At 44.3% G+C, this 19,516-nt stretch overlaps 1 protein-coding gene and 1 non-coding gene across 5 annotated transcripts; one reads left to right on the top strand and one right to left on the bottom strand.

Moving 5' to 3' along the window:
• The first annotated feature begins 11,260 nt into the window (after positions 1-11,260).
• Positions 11,261-17,395, top strand: LOC136456752 (probable LRR receptor-like serine/threonine-protein kinase RPK1). 4 transcript variants are annotated; one of them, XM_066456710.1, is made up of 9 exons: positions 11,261-14,365; positions 14,652-14,759; positions 14,887-14,977; positions 15,677-15,752; positions 15,944-16,022; positions 16,123-16,206; positions 16,548-16,732; positions 16,855-17,009; positions 17,154-17,395. In XM_066456710.1, the coding sequence occupies exon 1, from the start codon at positions 11,379-11,381 to the stop codon at positions 13,566-13,568; it is 2,190 nt and encodes a 729-aa protein (XP_066312807.1). In that variant the 5' UTR covers positions 11,261-11,378; the 3' UTR covers positions 13,569-14,365; positions 14,652-14,759; positions 14,887-14,977; positions 15,677-15,752; positions 15,944-16,022; positions 16,123-16,206; positions 16,548-16,732; positions 16,855-17,009; positions 17,154-17,395. The 4 variants fall into 4 exon arrangements, with proteins under 4 accessions (XP_066312807.1, XP_066312805.1, XP_066312808.1 ...); XM_066456708.1 differs by having other exon boundaries at positions 14,564-14,759; XM_066456711.1 differs by having other exon boundaries at positions 14,564-14,759; positions 17,102-17,395.
• A 1,599-nt stretch (positions 17,396-18,994) lies between these two features.
• On the bottom strand, positions 18,995-19,073 carry LOC136462073 (small nucleolar RNA R12). The gene has a single exon (XR_010760595.1). It is a non-coding gene; the product is annotated as a small nucleolar RNA R12 (small nucleolar RNA).
• Positions 19,074-19,516: the final 443 nt, after the last annotated feature.

The raw sequence follows: 19,516 nt of genomic DNA, 5'->3' as shown, positions 1-19,516 counted from the left end.
CAAACATTGCATGACTTTAATTTAATCCACGTGATAGAAGTGTCAAATCAGAGGTATTAATGTGACTCGCCCTCGCGACTCGTAGGGCCACCACCGTGCCCCCGTCTCCACCAACGTTGGTCCCCCTCCCTTCCCCCTCTGGCATCTCGCTAGAGGTCAAAGGAAGTGGGGATCCATCACTTTTAATAAGTTTTATAGTAGATCAAGTCCTTAGGGCTAGAGTTTTTCTATGCCCAATTTCTTGGTATTGGGGATTTATTTCCTCCTCCTCCTCCTCCTCTTCAGTGATGGTGAGAGGGCAGTGTGGATTCGTTTTCTCCATGGCGGCTCTATTCAAGATGAGGACGACAACTACGACGTCAACATCTTTCTCGGCATGATAACATGGAGACTTTTCTTTCTAAATGGCTACATCAAGACGGAGATGGAGGATTAGGGAGAATATGTTTCATATCAGTTTTCGTCATTCTTCGGTGGCAGAAAGAAGAAGGAAGACACAAGAAAGAAGAAGTTTCTCAAGTTCGCCTGCAGGAATGTTAGCCATTGTTCGTTGGGCATCTTGAAAGGTCCTAATGGCTAGAGGGGGTGAATAGACTATAAAAATTTCTACAACAACACTTAACAAGGTAGTTAGACAATTATGAAGTGAAACGAGTATTACGCTAGGCTACTTGAAATGCAAGCTTCCTATCCACAATTCTAGTCACTATGGTCTCTAATCCACACAAGAGGCTATGTCACTACCACTAAGTTAGTGACATCTCAAAGACTAACTAAAGAGCCTCACTAACCACTAGACCCGACCAAGCTAGCTCTCAAAACTAATTACACTAAAGAGCTTAGCTACATTAAGAATGTAAATACAAGGGTGAGGTAGTGAGATTATACCGATGTGGCAAGCGATGATCAATCAATCAAACATAAGATAATCAATGAAATCCTTGGAACAAGATGACACAAGATTTTTTTACCGAGGTTCACTTGCTTGCCGGCAAGCTAGTCTCTATTGTGGCAATACACTCACTTGGAGGTTCACGCGCTAACTGGCATCACACACTAAACCCACAACCGGGTGCCGCACAACCAACACAAGATAAGGATCACACAAGCCATGAGCAATCTACTATAGTACATTTTGGCTCTCGATGCAATCACCAACACAAGATGAGGATCACACAAAACACAATCACCAAGTGCCTCTAGATGCAATCACTCAAGCAATGCACTTGGATTCACTTCCAATCTCACAAAAATGATGAATCAATGATGGAGATGAGTGGGATGGCTTTGCCTAAGCTCACAAGGTTGCTATATTAATGCAAATGACCAAGAGAGTGAGCTAGAGCCGGTCATGTGGCTTAAATAGAGCCCCCCTCACTGCAGCCCAACTCGAGGCGATCAGACGCGCAGGTCCGCCTGACCGAACGCACAGCCCTAGTGACTGGTCATCGGATGGTTGCCATGTGTCCCCCGCTTCAAACTTGCGTTGCCCGATCTCAACGGTCGTCTTGCCCGCGCTTGCACTTAAGTCACGACCGGACGCACCCGAAGGGCGACCAGACGCACCGCCACTACATCAGATCAAGCAAGCGCCCGAGCACCCAATGTCACGACTGAACGCGCAACTTCCTTCACCTGAGTTCTCTAGTTTGATTTTGGTGAAAGCTATATTCATAAAAACCATGCATGTGTGTGTGGACTTACTTAAAACCAGGTCCAGGGCCCATTTGTTTCCTCCGGTTTCGTCATCCTTGTTTTCCATTTTAATTCAGGCCCATCTTGTCTTTTCCTCGAAACAGGCCCCCTGCCTCCTTCTAATTTCTCTCCTTTTTTTTCTCTTTTCCTGAAGAACTTTTTTTTTCTTCTTGCCAAGGAAGCAAAAGCAACGGCCTATTAAGTTGAGCATCGTTGGAAGGCTGTCGTGTTGAAACTTGCAAAACATGGTGTATGTGTGTACACCAAACTGTGTACAGTTTTCTTTCCATTTTTTTCAGTAAACAAGAAATTTTTGTCATTACGAGATGCTATAATATAATAAAGAAAAGAAAAGAAGGTGGTAACTAACTATGCAAATTGCTTGAGCCATTGCCAAATCCTAGGTAAAACATGGTGTATGTGTCTTTATAGGTGCTACGAATACCCTTCTCTTCTCCCTCGTGGACGCGTGGTTGCCGGCGTGCGGGTTGCGGTAGGCATCTGTGCTGCCGTGGCTGGCCTATAGCGTGTGGCTGCCTGCGCTGCGCGCCTGCGTTTGCCCGCTGGCCCCTGTCCGCCGGTGCGCTATGCGCGCCTGGTCAGCGCGAGGAGGCAGCAGGCGGACGACAACAACAGGCAGCGGCCACGTGCGGTGCCTCTGGCCCTGCTACCTGCAGTCGGCTGGCCTGTTGTCCAGCCCCTGCTTTGGGGATTCCTTTGGATTTTTTTCCCACAATTTTTTGCCAATTTCTTGGTTGAATCGATGTATCTGAACTATGTGTGCTCATGGACAGCGGCATGGGTCCAGAACATGAAGTTTGAAGCCGGGCATGGGTCCAGCAGAGGTGTGGATGGGGAACGAAATGATGCCATGTCAGGTGCTCCTCTTGGTTCTCAATCGTGCCTTGCTTTAACAACTTTACTTTTAGGCCTGTTTTTTCTTTTTTTTACTAACTCAATTTTGTTCCATTTAATTTCACGGTAGTTTTTTCTGACATAGGTAAATGCAATGGAAATGCCCCAACAAAAAAAATATATTAGAATATAGAAATGGTCGCTCTAATCATTTGTTGTCCATTGCAATTTAGTGTACCCATTTTTGCATGCTTTCAATGGTTTGTATAGTTATTTGCTATTAACGTTGCAACATGATCCTTATCTGCTCAGTATGAATATTGCAGTACTACCTGTATTGTTGTCGTCAAAACTGCTCGCTGAGATGGAAGTTGATGAAACTACGAAGAGGGAGTAACTCTTGACTAGAATAACTAATCTACCGGTGCCTACACAATTTCAAAAATTAAAGGTGACCAATTTAGTATGAAGAATGAAAACATATAGCATGTGTTGTCAGCTTCATTTCTCAGCTATCTATAATTAGAATGAACCTGGCATCATTCCTTCGAGGTTAGAATAGACATGATTAGAAGTGCATGTGAAACTGCTGACAAAATAATTGTTGAATTCTGTAAGAGCTATGGGTTGGGAACCCGTCACGGGTTCGTTCTGTTTGTCATGACATAAATCATCTCCCCATGGTGTTCGTAGGATAGTTATATATCATAGGAAATGGCAGTAACCAAACTCAGATAAATGTTTGGTATTTCTGTCTCAGTTTTCAAATTTGTTGCCTTCATACTACTTGCAGGCATCAGGAGGACAATTACTTCTTTGTCTATCTTCGTATTTTACCTCTTTAGTCACTCTGCATAATTATGTTCTTTTTTTAGCGAGACAGCTCGACATACCTATCTTCTGAACCAATAATTAATATACATCATTCTGCCCATGACAGACCCTACAGCCTGTCGATATGCACTTACCTTCATGTAATCAGTGTTAATGCTATATTTGTTTGTGTGACAGTTATGTTCTGAATTTTCTGTGTTTCTTTTGGTATAAAAAAAGTTTTAGGTCAAGGTTACAACGGCCTTTTCTATTTCCCTTCATGGACTTGATGTGTTTGATACAAATGTGACTATGACAGTTTAATAAAGGCCATATCTAAGATTCAATTTTAGAGACCTATGCAGTGCCTTCGTGAAGACGTAGAGTAAGGTATAACCACCTAAAGTAGATCTTTCTAGAGTTCAACTATGCAGAGCAAAACCACCATATTAGTTCACTGATTCATACCTATTGTGACATGTCAACTGTCTCAGACATGACCCATCCTACTACACATTATTGCAAACTATCCGTATGTTAATCAGTCAGTTCAAAAAAGGAAGATTGGATTTGAACTCTTGCAGTGTCACCTTTGTTTCCTTATGAACACAACAAAATATCCCAACTTCAGACATGACCCATCCTACTACACATTATTGCAAACTATCCGTATGTTAATCAGTCAGTTCAAAAAAGGAAGATTGGATTTGAACTCTTGCAGTGTCACCTTTGTTTCCTTATGAACACAACAAAATATCCCAACTTTAGACTTCCAATGTGCTGCTTACCAAAACGCTAGGCTTATTTTCATAAATGACTGCACATTTTGATTTATGTCATGTAATAGATAACATGCCCTGGATCACCAAACTTTTTATCATTCTCTTCACCTGTTTATTCAGAATAGTAGCAATAGTCTTTTTGCTAATATAGAGTAGTAATTCTTACATATGTTATTTTTGTCGTCACTTATGCCTGCAACATCTAAATATTTGTTAGTTCATCAATTCCTGTAGGTTAAGATTTTCAAAGACAACAATGAATGAGCATTCAGACAAGGTCGAAGAACTTGCTGCAATGCTTGCTATTGAAGTGGTATGATTGTTTGTTGTCCTGCTTTATCTCCTTACAGGTCACTCACTACCTAGGTAGCGAAAAAAGAGGGTTACTAAACTCTTATGAATATTGGTATGAGTGAGCCCTATTTTGCTAATTCCTTTGTGTTTTTACTTTGTGTTTGTGGCACAATTTATTTGCTAAATTCCTTCCACTGCAAAGCTTCTGCTGCTGAAACAACCAGACAGATTGCAGCTACTCCAGCACCTGTACTTGGCATAAGAGATGGTTAAGATCATTTTGCAAAAAACCAGCCAAATGATTTCTATCAACGATACAATCGATTCTGCTGGAATTTTGGTACAGACTGTCTACAATTTCGTGTTAAGATAGATTGTTAATGATTCGATCTGTGCACAAAAAACTAAATAGCTTCTATTTGGCAACCACATATTGTTAAAGAGAACCACTGATAGTCCCATACATACAACGAATCTATGTGGAATGCCTTCCGAAAGCTAACCATTTAGAAAACCCTATCTCCTATATTTACAGGAGAGTGCAAATGGTAGTACTTATCATATCTAACAGTGAACAGGTAATCCAATCAACTCCCACACTGATTTTTTTTAAAGTTCAGCACATTTGCTGTCCAACAATAATGTGCCTATATAGATGTGATCGCTTCAGAGTTTTTTTTCTTCTCCTTTTCCGTGTCTTTATATGGTCTGCACTTAATCTAAACATCCTATTTCAACTATGTAGGACAAAGGAAGCGCTGAAGAAACGTATACAACAAAGGCTACCCAAACCGCACCCCAAAAAAACCATGCCTCCTTCACAGAATCCCCCACGAAGAAGTAAGATCCTCAAACGTTATAATACACAACTGCATACTATGGTACTGGCAAACATATACACAAAGAAACATATTTACTTCTATGTGGTACATATCATTTACAGATCCATAGCCAAAAGGATTTTTTTACCTATAGATTTCATCGTGTCATACATCATTTGCAGAGCCACGAGCGTAGAACCTAAACACCATATCCAACTAGCAGTAGAAGTAACCAAAGGTCCACTCATATTTCCTACATTATCACTTATTGTTTTTCTTCTTCTTTGACTCTGCTTACACAGTGCCATAGTAAACAGCTTCTTTGCATGTTAACAAGTATGCATATTTGGAACCAATATGAAAATAGCTCTTTCTAATGCTTCAAATATGGATAATAATATCAAAATGACCATGTTCCTAATGCTACAGATATGGATGAACAAAGACGGCTCGTCATTTTGCAACATGAACGAGGCTATATTCGGTGCACCAACGGGACATGGCAACATGTTTGTGGACTTTTAAATGTTGTCACTCATGTGTACACTACATGTTTATCTCCACGCTTTAAAATAGTTGTGCTCCAAGTCAGATCAGGGTACCAAACAAATCATTTATGTATAAGCATAGTAGCCATATGTGCAATAAGTCAATGACAATAAGTGATGCCCATTATACCTTCAAAAACTTTCTTATGGCTACCACTCATATTGCAGTATATATATCCAAAACATTTTCTCCATCTTTACGATCTTTCCTATGCCCCCGCCTATGCGTGCGATGGCGCACGCTCTTCACTAGTATCTTAAATATAAGAAGTTGTGTCGCCATACAAGTAAAGAACAAAAGAAATAATCCTAGCCTACACAGGCTGGGGTGCGGGAACGCCGCGCCAGTTTTTCTAGTAACAATGATCATGTTGAGGGACCGTTGTTTTCCATTTTAATCCAGGCCCTTCTGGTCTTTCCCACGAAACAGGCCATGCAGGCCCTGCCTCCTTCCTATTTCTCTTTTTTTCTCTCCCTCCGATCTCTCTTTTCTGTAGAAGGCTTTTTTTTTTGGTTCTTCTCGCCGAGGAAGCAAGAGCAACGGCCTGTTGAGGCTGCCGTGTTTGACGACAGTGACGACTGTTGAAACTTGTATAACGTGGTGTATGTGTGTACGTACGACGACGACCTGACCTTGTACGATTTTCTTTCCACTTTTTTTCTGGAAACAAGAATTTTGTCATTACGAGATGCTATAAATAAATTAATAAAAGGGAAAAAAGGGTGATAACTATACCACGGAATTACTTGCGCCATTGCTAAATCATATGCAAAATTAAATCCGCATGGCTTAATCCGCGTGATTCTGCAAAATTTCTTCCTGCAAGTTTGAAGAAATATTGGGAACATGCATGGAGGCGTTCGTGCGCATATATGTATGCTGCAGCTCCACGCCGGAGAACGAGACGCGCGGGAGACCGGCCGGAGCGGGGGCGACGACCGCCACGGAGGATCGGATTGACTCCTCGTCGTCGGAGATAGGGAGACCGCCGCGTTGTCGCCGACATGACTCGGCCGGCGACTGCCACCAGTGCTGCGCAAGGATGAAAAAGGGTACGGAAATATTCTAAATGTCGTTTTCTATATTATGATATCGTTTTTGAATTTTACTAAACATAAAATTTTATTATTTTTAATTAGTTTCACAACCATTTTCGATCATTTCTATACTCTTTAACTGCTAAAACTGCTTCCGTGACCGTTTTCAACCACCCGCTGCGATATCCGAGACGAAGAGGCCCAGGCGAAGGGACGCGTCGCATCGCACCTTTGCATGGGATCCACCCATCAAGCACTGGGTCACCTGTTTTTCATGTGGATCCCTAAGATAAAGCCGTGACGTTAACATGAGCATTATACTAGTATAAAATAAGACATCAAGGAGTTTACTTCTACCTGCAGCAATTGATAAATGAACGAAGTAAATATGGAAAGGACGAAATTGATGACTTATGGGGTGGTTTTGCAACATACCAGCACTCGACGTGGTGGTGTGTCCCAATAAACCTATAATAATTATTATTTTAGATAGAATATTTATAAGGTTATCCAAGAATATGATATTGCCAACAAGTTTATCTCTGGTTTCACACCTACTTAAAAGAAAGAAACGAATAAGAAAAAGATAAAATCACTTGTTCAAGGGGAAGCCATATCAAACCAAATAAAAGCGAGGTGCCAACCCCCCCCCCCCCCCCCCCCCCCCCCGTTTGCCAAGGTGGTGTGTCGTCCTGTGTTATGTTTTGTTAACCCAAGCAAATAGGCCTAAGGGAGGGGGTACTTGGACAGAACTGATTAAACTCTTGTCTCTATTACATAGCTCACCTTTTTTTTTTAAGTTAATAGTTAAAATGAAAAAAAGGGAATTCTGCTCAGGAAAGCGGCAAGTGCAATAATCAGCTCATGAATCTAATATCGAGGCTAAAGTGTTTTTTACTCCAGAAGCCATGTCCCATCATTTTAGTAGCAGGCAGCGTGAAGCCATGAATGCTTATGATTTCCTTATTCCAGGGCCATTGAAGGCCATGAGCGAGGTGAGCGACCGCCCAGGCCCCAAAAGGCAGAGGGCCCAAAATTTACATCCCATGGCTGCTAATATCAGTTCAAATTTTGAGTATTTAGCTCAGGAGTCGAGCACTTCTCTATTAGTTTCTTGTTTCTAACACATAACTTATGATGCAATCATGTTTAGCTGCCGACTGTGGCAATTGAAACATAGAGACTCGCAATTGCTTCTACATGACTCCGTATCTCCGCCCATCGGCCATGCTGTTGTGATCTCGTTTTGTAATTCTGCCGCTGCGCCATTCGCAATATTCCAGCCCCGATGAACATGAGCGCCCCAACTTATATTTCGCTCTCGGACCCCAAATTCCTAGCGACGGTCCTGCCTTATTGGTTATTGATCGTACGTACAATATGCGCTTATCCAGCGTGTTCGGCTGAGCATGTCTTGGATTGTTTCAGCTTATTCTCTCTCACAGAACACTATTGAATCATTCAAAATAAGTCGAACTACAGTGGACAAGGGTACCAGCCGAACACATTGTCTTTTGCTATGGATGCGAGAAAGAATACGTGTCCTCCAAGCCGAAATTCTTCTTAGCGACACAATCGCCTAGATGAAAAATTGGTGTCTCCATGATGCTATCAATGATCAAGATGTGTTGCTTGGAAGGACGATGTGTCCTAGAAGTTTATAATATTGTTTATTAAAAATAGTTTATAAATTTGTTCGTACAACATAAGACGACAAACAAGTGGACACTTAGGTGAGAGAAATATAGAATAAATGGACAAAATGCATGGGGAAATAAATGAAGTCACCGACATTTTCTAGAAACAAAGAAAAGGCACCACCGCTGAGTGAGGTAGTGTGTTCCACAACCATAAGCAACGTGCAATTATGAATGCAAGCTACGTGTAACTCATGCGGATGTTACTCTCCATGGCCAAATTAATAATAAGTATCTATTTTTATCATATGGCCTAACTGCCCAACACAAGAAAGATACCATCTATGGCTCACTTGCCAAGAGAAATATGTCCCCGAGTCAAAGAAAAGACACCAAAGCTATTTTAGTGAAAATCACCAATATGTGCCAAATCAAAGAAAAGGCACCACCCACCGTTTAGTGAGGTAGTGTGTCCCACGACCCATGCACGGCTAACGTGGTGTCGTATGTGTATGACCTGACCATTCACAGTTCTCTTTCCACTTGTTTTCGAGGGAACACGAAATTTTATCATTACGAGATGCTATAATAAAGTAAAGAAAAAAGGTGGTAACTAACTATGCAAATTACTTGTGCCATTGCTAAATCATAGGCAAAACGTGGTGCATGTGTCTCTATGGGTGGTACTAATACCCAAGATGTACTGGTTGGAAAGGTAGTGTGTCCTATAAGTTTATAAATATATTATTTACTAAAAATAGTTATAGAGTTGTTTGTAGAATATGAGACCACGGACAAGTAGACACTTAAGTGAGAGAAATATAAAAAAAAGAATAAAAGTGTCTGGGACTTGAATGAAGTCACTGGTATGTTCTAGAAACAAGAAAGGCATTGCCGCTTATTTAGGTCATGTGTCCTACAACCATATACAATGCGAAGGTATGCGCATACACGCACAGGCAACCTGTTCGCTTGATTGTTTCTGTGGCTTATAAGCCGACTGATGCTATTTTATTATAAGAGAAAAACACTATATCAGGACTGATAAGCCGATCCGGGACGTTGAACATCCGTGAAACTAATAATAATTAAATATTTGTTTTGTTGTACGGGCTATCTATCAACACACACAAATGCCCCCCTAACAAGGACGGTTGAGCATCCCTGGAATGCTGTGTTCGACGACAGTGATGAGTGTTTGTCTTTCCTTTTTTTTTTTTTGGAAACAAGAAATTTTATCAGTATATACGAGAAGCTAATAAAGAAAAGGAAAAAAAAAACTTGGTAACTACACTACCGAACTACCTTGTGCCACTGCTAAATCGTAGGCAAAATTAAATCCGCGTGGTTAAATTTGCGTGATTTTGTGAAACTGAAATTCCTTCCTATGAACATGGAGGCGTCCATGCGCAAACCCTCCTCGGTACTCACCTGCCTTACTCTCCTCCCGTCGCGCTCCTATTTCTCTTCTCCGCACTGCTCTGTCGAACGTCCTTGTGCCTCCGAGCCAACGCCTCCGCCTTCCTCGAGCCTCCTCGCGCCGCCGCATCCGTTTCCTCGCGCCTTCCCGCGCCGCCGCCTCCGCTTCCCCGTGTCGCGGCCACGCCTCCCCAGCCGTCGCCTCGCCCCTGCCTTGTCTCCAGATCATCTTCCTCGGGCCAGTGCTCTTCTCCGTCTCCGGTGTGCATGCGCTCGCGCCCCCTGCACACGAAGGCGGCCCGCGCCCTGCGCTCGTCACTGACCCGTGCCCCCGCCAGCGACCGTGCCAATGCCAGCGCTTCGACGGCGCCTGGTCGAGGAAGGGCATTTTTGGGTGGGCCCACAAACAGGATGGATGGAGCTAGGCGAAGCTAAAGCGTGTTTGGCTGATCACGTTTCAGCTTATTCTTTCTCACATAACACTAATCAACTGAAATCAGCCACGACTCGGCTCCTCCTCTCTCCTACTGCTCTAGAGACAGGGAAATACGGCGCTTCACGCAAGGAGCGGCGCCTTCTCGACCCGCTTGGTAGGCAACGGGCAGCCACCCAAAACAGCTTCAAGAATCCCTACCAAACAGCTTGAGGAGCCGGCGACGCACCAATGAACAATTGAACACCACAAATCACCCTGGGCACTTTTTCACCAAAAACCGAACACCGAACCGAACCGAATAGTCGGTAGTTCGGTTTTTCAGTTTCCAGTTCTGTGAAGTTTGGTGTTCGGCTTTGGCTTCGACTTCTATGCCATACCGAACCGAAGTACCAAGAAACCGAATAGTCGGTAGTCCTGCTGGTTGGAATCTGTTTTTTTCTTGTTGTTTATCAAAACTGATGGATTACTGTGGTTTATTATCAAGAATGAACTGCAAATTTGTAATATTTGATTTGAGCATTTAATTGTTAAGTTTGTAACAGTCTTGAGTCTTCAAATAATATACTATGTTGTGCAAGTTTATACTGTGCTATGCTGTCAGTTCTAAATCCTGTCTGATGTTTTCTTGCATCTGTTTATTCGGTTTTAACCGAAAAACCGAACCAAAATTAGTCGGTTTTTGAAATTTTAGCAAACCGATCGAGAGTTATTTTTTGGAAATCGAAATTTTAGAAAACCGAAGAAATTTTTTGGAAATCGAAATTTTAGAAAACCGAAGAAACCGAACCGCCTCGCATTCGCTGAAATCACTCCACGTTCCTCCGTTCCCGACCTATGAAAGTTCAACCCCCAGGCGTGGGCCCCACCGCGTGTACAAGTACTAGTCTCCGAGTCATCGACACTTCGACAGCAGTCGGCAGACTCGGGGAGTCACTCGGTCTCCATTGACTGACCCAGACAAAGCTCCCCACCACCGCTCCCGTCCCGCTTGGCGCTTCGAGGAGGTCCAGGTCCTGGTCCTCGTCGGCGACTGGCCGGAGATGGCCTTCCTCCGTCGCTCCGCCACCACCGCCGTCCTCTTCGCTCTCCACCTCCTCCTCCTCACCGCCTCCGTCGCGTCCTCGCCGTCGTCCTTGCCGGAGCAGCAGGACGACATGCCGGCGCTGCTCCACCTCAAGCACGGCCTCACCTCCGGCGCCGGCTCCGTCGACGCTCTCCGCCAGTGGTCGCCGGAGTCCGGCGCCCACCACTGTTCCTGGCCGGGGGTCACCTGCGACGACGCGGGGTCCGGGCGCGTCGTGGCCCTCGCGCTCCCGTCCCCACCCGGCGGCCGCCTCGCAGGGGAGCTGTCCCCGGCGGTCGCTCGCCTCACCGAGCTCAAATCGCTCGCCTTTCCCTCGGCGGGGCTCCGCGGCGAGATTCCTCCTCAGCTCTGGCGGCTGCGGCGCCTCCAGGTGCTCAACCTCGCCGGCAACTCCCTCCGTGGCCGCCTGCCGGCCACCTTCCCCGAAGGGCTGAAAAGCTTGGACCTTTCCGGGAACCGGCTGAGCGGGGCAATCCCGCCGGCGCTGGGGAGCTGCGCCGCGCTCCGGCGCCTGTGCCTGTCCTCCAATTCGTTGGCTGGAACCATCCCGCCGCGGATTGGGGAGCTCGCGCGTCTCCGGGTTCTGAACCTGTCCGGGAACAGGCTCACTGGCGGCGTGCCGCCGGCGCTCCTCCATTGCGGAAGCCTCGTCCGGATGGATCTCAGCGGCAACTTGCTCCACGGCCGGCTTCCCTCAGGCCTCGCGGAGCTGAAGAACCTGAAATTTCTCTCGTTGTCCGGCAATAATTTCAGCGGTGAGATACCTTCCGGTTTGGGCCAGCTGGGGTCGCTGGAATTTCTTAATCTGTCCAACAATTCTCTATCAGGGGAGGTTCCTGTTGATCTTGTGGCACTGCGAAATCAAACTGTTTTACTGCTTGACAACAACAAACTATCTGGGGAGGAGGAGATAACTGCTGGTGTTAATGCTGCTGCTGCCGCCTCACCAGTTCATGTATTTACTGTTCATTCAGTTACTGGTGAACTGTTTCCTGTTTCTCCTATGCCAGCAATTATCCGTGAGCTGACTGAGACAAGGCCAGGCACTTCTAATGACAGCCCCAGCAGCAGCAGTAGCAGCAATGGTGATGGTGGCTTGGGTATCAAAGAGATTGTTGCCATAGCTTCAGCATCAGCCATTGTTGTGGTTCTGTTAGTTGCACTCACCCTGTGCATCTGCACAAGGAAATGGCCTCAGAGAGCATCAAAGCGCTCTTTTAGGGGAAGGGAAATCAAGATTTTCGCCGATGTTGAAATTGGAGCCCCCCTGACATATGAGACTGTGGTCCGCGCCACTGGGAATTTCAATGCTAGCAACTGCATTGGCACTGGCGGCTTTGGCGTGACATACAGAGCCGAGGTGGCACCTGGAGTTCTTGTGGCAATAAAGAGGCTTGCTATTGGGAAGCAGCATGGCGACAAGGAGTTCCAAGCAGAAGTGAGGATCCTTGGGCAATGCCGTCATCCTCATCTTGTCACTCTCTTGGGGTACCACATCAGCGAGTCGGAGATGTTTCTGATATACAACTATCTGCCAGGTGGCAACCTGGAAAGGTTCATACAAGAGAGGGGTAAGAGGCCAATCAGCTGGAGAAGGCTTCACAAGATTGCTCTGGATGTTGCTCGTGCGCTTGCGTACATGCATGACGAATGTGTCCCCCGCATTCTGCACCGAGATGTCAAGCCAAACAACATATTGCTCGACAATGAATGCAACGCCTACCTTTCTGATTTTGGATTGGCGAGGCTTCTCCGGAACTCAGAAACGCATGCTACAACGGATGTTGCTGGTACTTTTGGTTATGTGGCTCCTGAGTATGCAATGACATGCCGCGTGTCTGACAAGGCAGATGTCTACAGCTACGGAGTTGTGCTGCTGGAGCTGATTTCAGACAAGAAAACACTGGACCCATCATTTTCTCCATATGGAAATGGTTTCAACATTGTCAGCTGGGCTGTGAAGCTTATCCAAAGAGGCAGGGTTCGTGAGTTCTTCATCGAAGGCTTGTGGGAGAAGGCCCCGCATGATGATCTGGTTGAGTTCCTGAACCTGGCCGTCCGGTGCACGCAGGAGTCTCTTGCTTCTAGGCCCACAATGAAGCATGTTGTTCGACGCCTAAGGGAACTCCGACCACCTTCTTACTAGGAAGGCAAGGCGCTCAACACCTAAATACTTACCTAAGAAGAACTGATGGGCTGATTAGTTAGGTGGTCTCCCTGCCAAGCCAAGGGGGTTAGTAGCTGTGGTAAGGAGGTGCCAACAATTTTGTCTCCTCAGCAGCCTCCTTTCCACCAAGTTTTACTGATGCATAACATTCTAGGTAGATGAATGCTTCCTCTGAAAAAATGAAAAATATAGAAAAAGAAAAAAAAAGGTGAAAAAAAAGAAAACCGAATGCTTCAACAGTTCTGCAACTACATAACATTTGAGCGACATTACTTCTTTTCCTGCATGATTGAGAAAAAAGGGTAGTGATGCTCAAATGGTATGTAGTTTCAAAACTGTTGAAGCATTTGGCCTTCTGAAATCTTGTAAATATTATCAGTAAAGGTTAAAGTTTGACATGTATGGATTGATGATTGTGTTGGTATGTTAACTGTTGTTGTTTCATGGCCTGAATCGTACCTAGAACGAGGTAGGTCACAATCTGTGACCGTGCAAATGCGATAGCAGACGCTGCTAGTGCTAGCTGCAGCTGCCAATTTGCAGATGCTATTGCTGCACTCTGCCTTGTGCTGTTGCTAGTAGTTGCAGAATGCAGGTTGTATACTTTGCCGACCAAGTGAGCAGCTGGCCTCTGCTTCACCCTTTGCTGGCGTCTCTGCCATTGGTCTGATCCAGGCTGCATAACTCAGATCGGACGGCTCTCAGGTGCCCAAGTGGTGGACGGCCGGTGTTTCAGAACAATGAAATATTTCCGTCCTGCAGGCATAGTCAATCGAGTAAGAAAAATAGACAGTTCACAACATGCTTCAATCTTTTTGGGTCCTAGTCTATCTATCTATATCTATCTGTTCTACACTATAAAGGAGCGAATGAATTGAAAAATACCTGTCACATAAAAACTCCCTACCCACCCAAGTTCTCCACCCTCGGATGTCTTTTAATTTTACATCTAACAGTTGATAGATATTTGACAGGTGGACCCCAAGACGAAAAGGACCATACTTATGTGATGAAACACGCTTTCTCTGTTGTCAATCTCCCCTCCGTGCCATTTTTTGCCAGGTGGCCGGTGATGGTCTGATGGAGCAGGCTGCTGCAGCGGCGCTTGGGGAGATGGAGATCGGCTAAGCATCCTCCATGTTGCGCACGTCATCTTCGAGCGACCTTCAGGTTAACAGCCATGCGATTCTGCCTCCACATCCAATCTTTAGCCGATGCCCTATAGATTAGGATTCTGTGCATTCAATTTTTTAGGGTTTGATGCATCGCTGTTTTTCCTGTTTTGATCCGAAATCAGACTGAAACTTCCATCGAGCCATCGAGGGGTTGAAAAAATCATTAATAGTGGCATGCTTAGGGGTTGTGCGAGAGGATGGAGAAGAAATTATGTATGTCTATCTATTTTTCTGACTGATCTTGAGTCTGTCTATTTCCTTGATTGCTTTGAACTATTGGTCTATACTGCTGATTCATGGGTTCCAAATAATACCATCTCGCCAATCAAACTGGATTGCTTTCTCTTCTACTTTCACCTATTGATCTATACTGCTATTATTTAGCCTGCTACTGTCATGAGTTCCAAATAATACCAGCTTGCAAATTAAACGGGATCGAAGCCCCAGTAGTGGCTACGATGACTAATATGTGCAGCTTGCTGTAATCCAACCCTGAGATTAGGGTCCAGCAATTAGTACTTTATGCCGAAAGCTTTTTATATTATGTTTCTGCTTTTTGATCCTCAGTGTCAGTTTACTTACATATTCTAGGGCAGTATTTGTGTTAAAAAAAATAACGTGACAAATTTTACTTTGCATAATGCATGGTCTAGAGTTAATTTACTTCCATGTTCGCAAATGTATCATCACTGATTCAACCAAATTGCCTATTGTTGAAGGGATTACTTTTAAATTTTTTTGTATGCTTGTCAATAAAATTTGATACAGATAACTTGTGACATTTTTCTATATACAAAATAACTAAATTGTAATTCTAAAGTGTATTTCTGAATTGGAGCAGTATCTGTCTTCTTTCTATAGCTGCAAACTTTGATGTAGTGATGGTGCATTGTTTCCTCATATGAATTTCAGATGACGATTTGAAGTCGAATGGACTCTCGGGACAGAACCCTGATGAGATTGGTGATTGTTTGTTGCTTGAAACTATGTAAGTAGGTTTCAGTTTTGCTTATGTTATTTTCTTTTTTCAAAAATGGTCTTTTTAGCCTCAGGGCTCCCCCTCTTTTTTTTTCTTTTGCAGGGTTTTTCCTTGTGAAATTGGCATTTCTTGTGCCCTTGATTACCATCCCTATATTTCTATATGAAATACTTCCTAACAGCAATGCTATTTTGATCCAGGGACTTGTTCTCTAACAATCTGGAAAGAGATACACCATTCTCCATATCTAAGTTGAAGCACCTTGAGAGTTGAGAACTTGTAAGTTATATTATTCATTCCAGATATAAGTTAAACAAAATGATCCACAATGCTTGTTTCATCATGTATGGTGTATTGGTGTTGTTTCCTGTTTTTATAGGATTTTGACACATGTATGGTGGTGCATTGAGCTGGCAGGGGTGATTCCATTGACACACTCTCAACTTCCAAATTTGAATATATTGTAAGTCCTAATAAAGTATTATGTGGTATTAATTGGGTTTAATCTAATGTGATATGCACCATAGGGACTTGGCTCAAAAAAGGCTAAGCGGTGAAATTCCGAATCTAATATATACAATACTTGTAAGTAATACTTGTGGAGAAAGGAATTTTGTTTTTGTTTAGCCATTGGTTAGTTGTATTCGGTTCGATCTGGTACTGGTAGTTTAGATGACATTATGCCAGGATGGCCACATTGCATTAGCTAGAATTTACACCAAAAGAATGAAGATCTCTTGAGCTGATCGAGAGAGTACTTGTGGTCTGCTTTATTGAACTGCTTTTGCTCTGCTCATCTACCAGGATTCTCGTGACGGCGTTCGTCGGAACCGCAATTGCTTTTGGATGCTTCTCTGGCACTGCCATCATCGCCAAGTGCAGGGAGTACCTGTACCTCAGCGGTCTGCTTTCATCTGGCCTCTCCATTCTTCTCTGGCTGCAGTTTGCTACTTCAATCTTTGGTCACACCAGTTCCACCTTCGTTTAAGGTGAATAAACTTGCTTTTTATACCCTACAAACTTAAATTCTTTGTCGCATTGTAATAAGAAAGCATGGAACCAAGCTGACTGACTGCAACATGGTCATGGATGGCCACCTACACTGCTGCAGCTCTACTTGGGCCTCCTGGTTTTCCTGGGATATATGGTGTTTGACACCCAGGAGATCATCGAGACGGAGCACAGTGGGGACATGGACACATCAAGCACGCGCTGACTCTCTTCCCCGACTTTGTCGCTGTTTTTGATTGAATCCTTGTTATCATGGTGAGTTGGCAGCAGCTGCTTTTGTTGTATGCACGTTTAAAAAAAAATTCTATTCCTCCCTCAGGTAATGATTGCTATGCTATTGGATGTAGTTGATGGCTGCTGCCTCACACTAAGAAGTTGTTGCTTTGGTTGCTTCCGCAGATGAAGAATGCGCAGGAGAAATCCGAAGACGAGAAGAAGAGGCTGTTGAATGAATTGGAAGACGCCACACCTCCAACTAGCCTATCTTGTTCCTATGAGAGAACTCTTGAAACTATTGTTGGGGTCTCTTGTGCTAATAAACAATTAAATAACTATATCTACTCATTTGTTTGTTTAGTTCCTGTGAAAAAAATCAAAGATGACTGCATATGCATGAAGGATATGATGAGGGAGTGAGAGCATGAAGGGCCAATATTAATTAATTTAATTTATTTTCTAACTATATTCAAACCCTCTTAAATAATTTATAAAATTACCAAGTGCACGCCACGCGTACATTACCACTAGTAAGTAGAAACTAGACAAGCTTTGCTAAAGTCTTGCTCTGATATATGTCAGTGTTCATCAGCCATTCCTCAAAAGAAAGGAGCAAGCATCAGCACATCAACTGCTTCCTGAAGCCTTTGTGCTGAGGATCAGGTGTTTTGATTTGGTTATTAGAATTTTCTTTTGGCCTCCCCAGAAATTACCAAATTTTGTAAAATTTCGATGAAATTCCACCTAAATTTTAAATCCCGACTGAGATACGAACCCTGCATCTCCTTCCAATGCAGGAGAGGGGTTTAGTTTATGAAATATGAATTGACTCGTGCTTGGCTGACCTCCCTATATTTTTAATACATGCTAGGTCCTAAGAGACGGGGAATCATTGCTGGCTTGCATATAATTGAGAAGAAACTTCACAAATCACTACACATACTATCTATAGACTAGAAGCATTTTTTTTTTTTTTTGAGATCGTGCGCTGCACGTATTTCATTAAGGCAGAAGGTTCGGAAAACAACAAGCGGCTTGCCTCGGCGAGGTGCCAGGCGCCAACACAAACACGGACGGATTACAATTGGATGTCTACATTTTGACTAATTGAGCGACTTGACGACACATTGTTGAAGCATCAGTTAGTGACCAAAGCCAGCAAGCACGACAGGGCCCTGTAACCAGCTTGGAGCCGGAGGTTGCCCTCGGAGCGGATAGCAAGGGCCAGGTTCTGGGAGGTCGTCGATCTGCTATCGAAAACTCGGCAATTGCGCTCCTTCCACAACATCAAGTGATCAGCAGCACTAGCGCATCAAAGCCCTTCCTGGTGGTAGCTGTAAGCTGCAAACGTGAGGACAACCACCAGGAGGCAAGATCGGTATCTGCTGGGGGCAACAGATTCTGCAAACCGAGCGGCTGCAAGCAGTGGTGCCAGGTATCCCGACTGAAGGGGCACTGCCTATCTAGAAGCATCACTTAATTCCGTTCCTAACCACCCAAGCCAGTCTCTAGTATGCAAACCGGATGCCATGCCGGAAGCTGTCCAGCAGCTTCCTCCTAACATGCAGATTGCAGCCTGCGCCTTCTTCCTTCCTCTACTCCAGTTGCTGACAGTGACAACAGAAGCTTTTGGTCAGTCGATCACATCTAGTACAAATTAAGAGGCTGCAAAACTTAGAAATACTACCAAAATAGTAGCAAAATCTTGGATACGATCGTGTATTATTACTGCTGGCTGGTTTGGTGTGAGAGAAAAATACTGTTCTGGCTGGAAATTTACGATCGTTTATGACTAAGCGAACAGGCTGTTGGTATCTAACACGCACCAGAAAAGAAACCACATGCTGTCTGTAACATCATTTGTCAGAATCACTAGGGACCCATCTATTTCTTCTACCAATCAGCACTGTGCATATAGTTGGAAGAAGAAAAAGGCATTTTTCAACACACGCCCTGAAGGCATCCTGCGTTCACAAAGGAACCAAAAGGCATTCACATACGAGATTCGGTAATGATGTGATGTGATTGATCGGAAGCAGCTGGCTAATAACATCGTTTTGGAAAATCAGTGGGAATCTGTCTGGCTTTCTTCTCCATCCCAATCATGTGAGTTGAGTGCAGATGCATCCAAAATACGAAAAGGGCGTGACCGAAAATACTGGAGGCACATGATTCAAACTTGAATAAGGGAAAAAAACAAAATACTAGTCAGGCTGATTTTGACAGTGGATCTCCAGCTGGGAGCTATGTATACCCCTCTTTTTACGGATGCCAGATTCAGAATTTCACCAAACATACATTTCCAAAGTAGAACTTTTTTTGGTGCGCAACTACAATCAGACAGAGCGAAAACCGACAACAAATGAATGCGGAGGAGGATCCTGCACCTCTGGCGATGAATGCCATCCTGGCCTCCGCTGGCGCCGGGAGACGGTGGCGAGTCGGTGACGGTCGCTGCGCTGGTCTAGAGAGAGCGTGACGGCCGCCGCCTGGCGCGGACGGAGTAGACCGGCGGCGGTGGCGGCGGGTCGTATGGAGCGGAGAGT

Source organism: Miscanthus floridulus, chromosome 6, assembly GCF_019320115.1.
Source record: "Miscanthus floridulus cultivar M001 chromosome 6, ASM1932011v1, whole genome shotgun sequence".
In the NCBI taxonomy this organism is placed as follows: domain Eukaryota; kingdom Viridiplantae; phylum Streptophyta; class Magnoliopsida; order Poales; family Poaceae; genus Miscanthus; species Miscanthus floridulus.
This window is presented reverse-complemented; position numbering and strand designations above follow the sequence as displayed.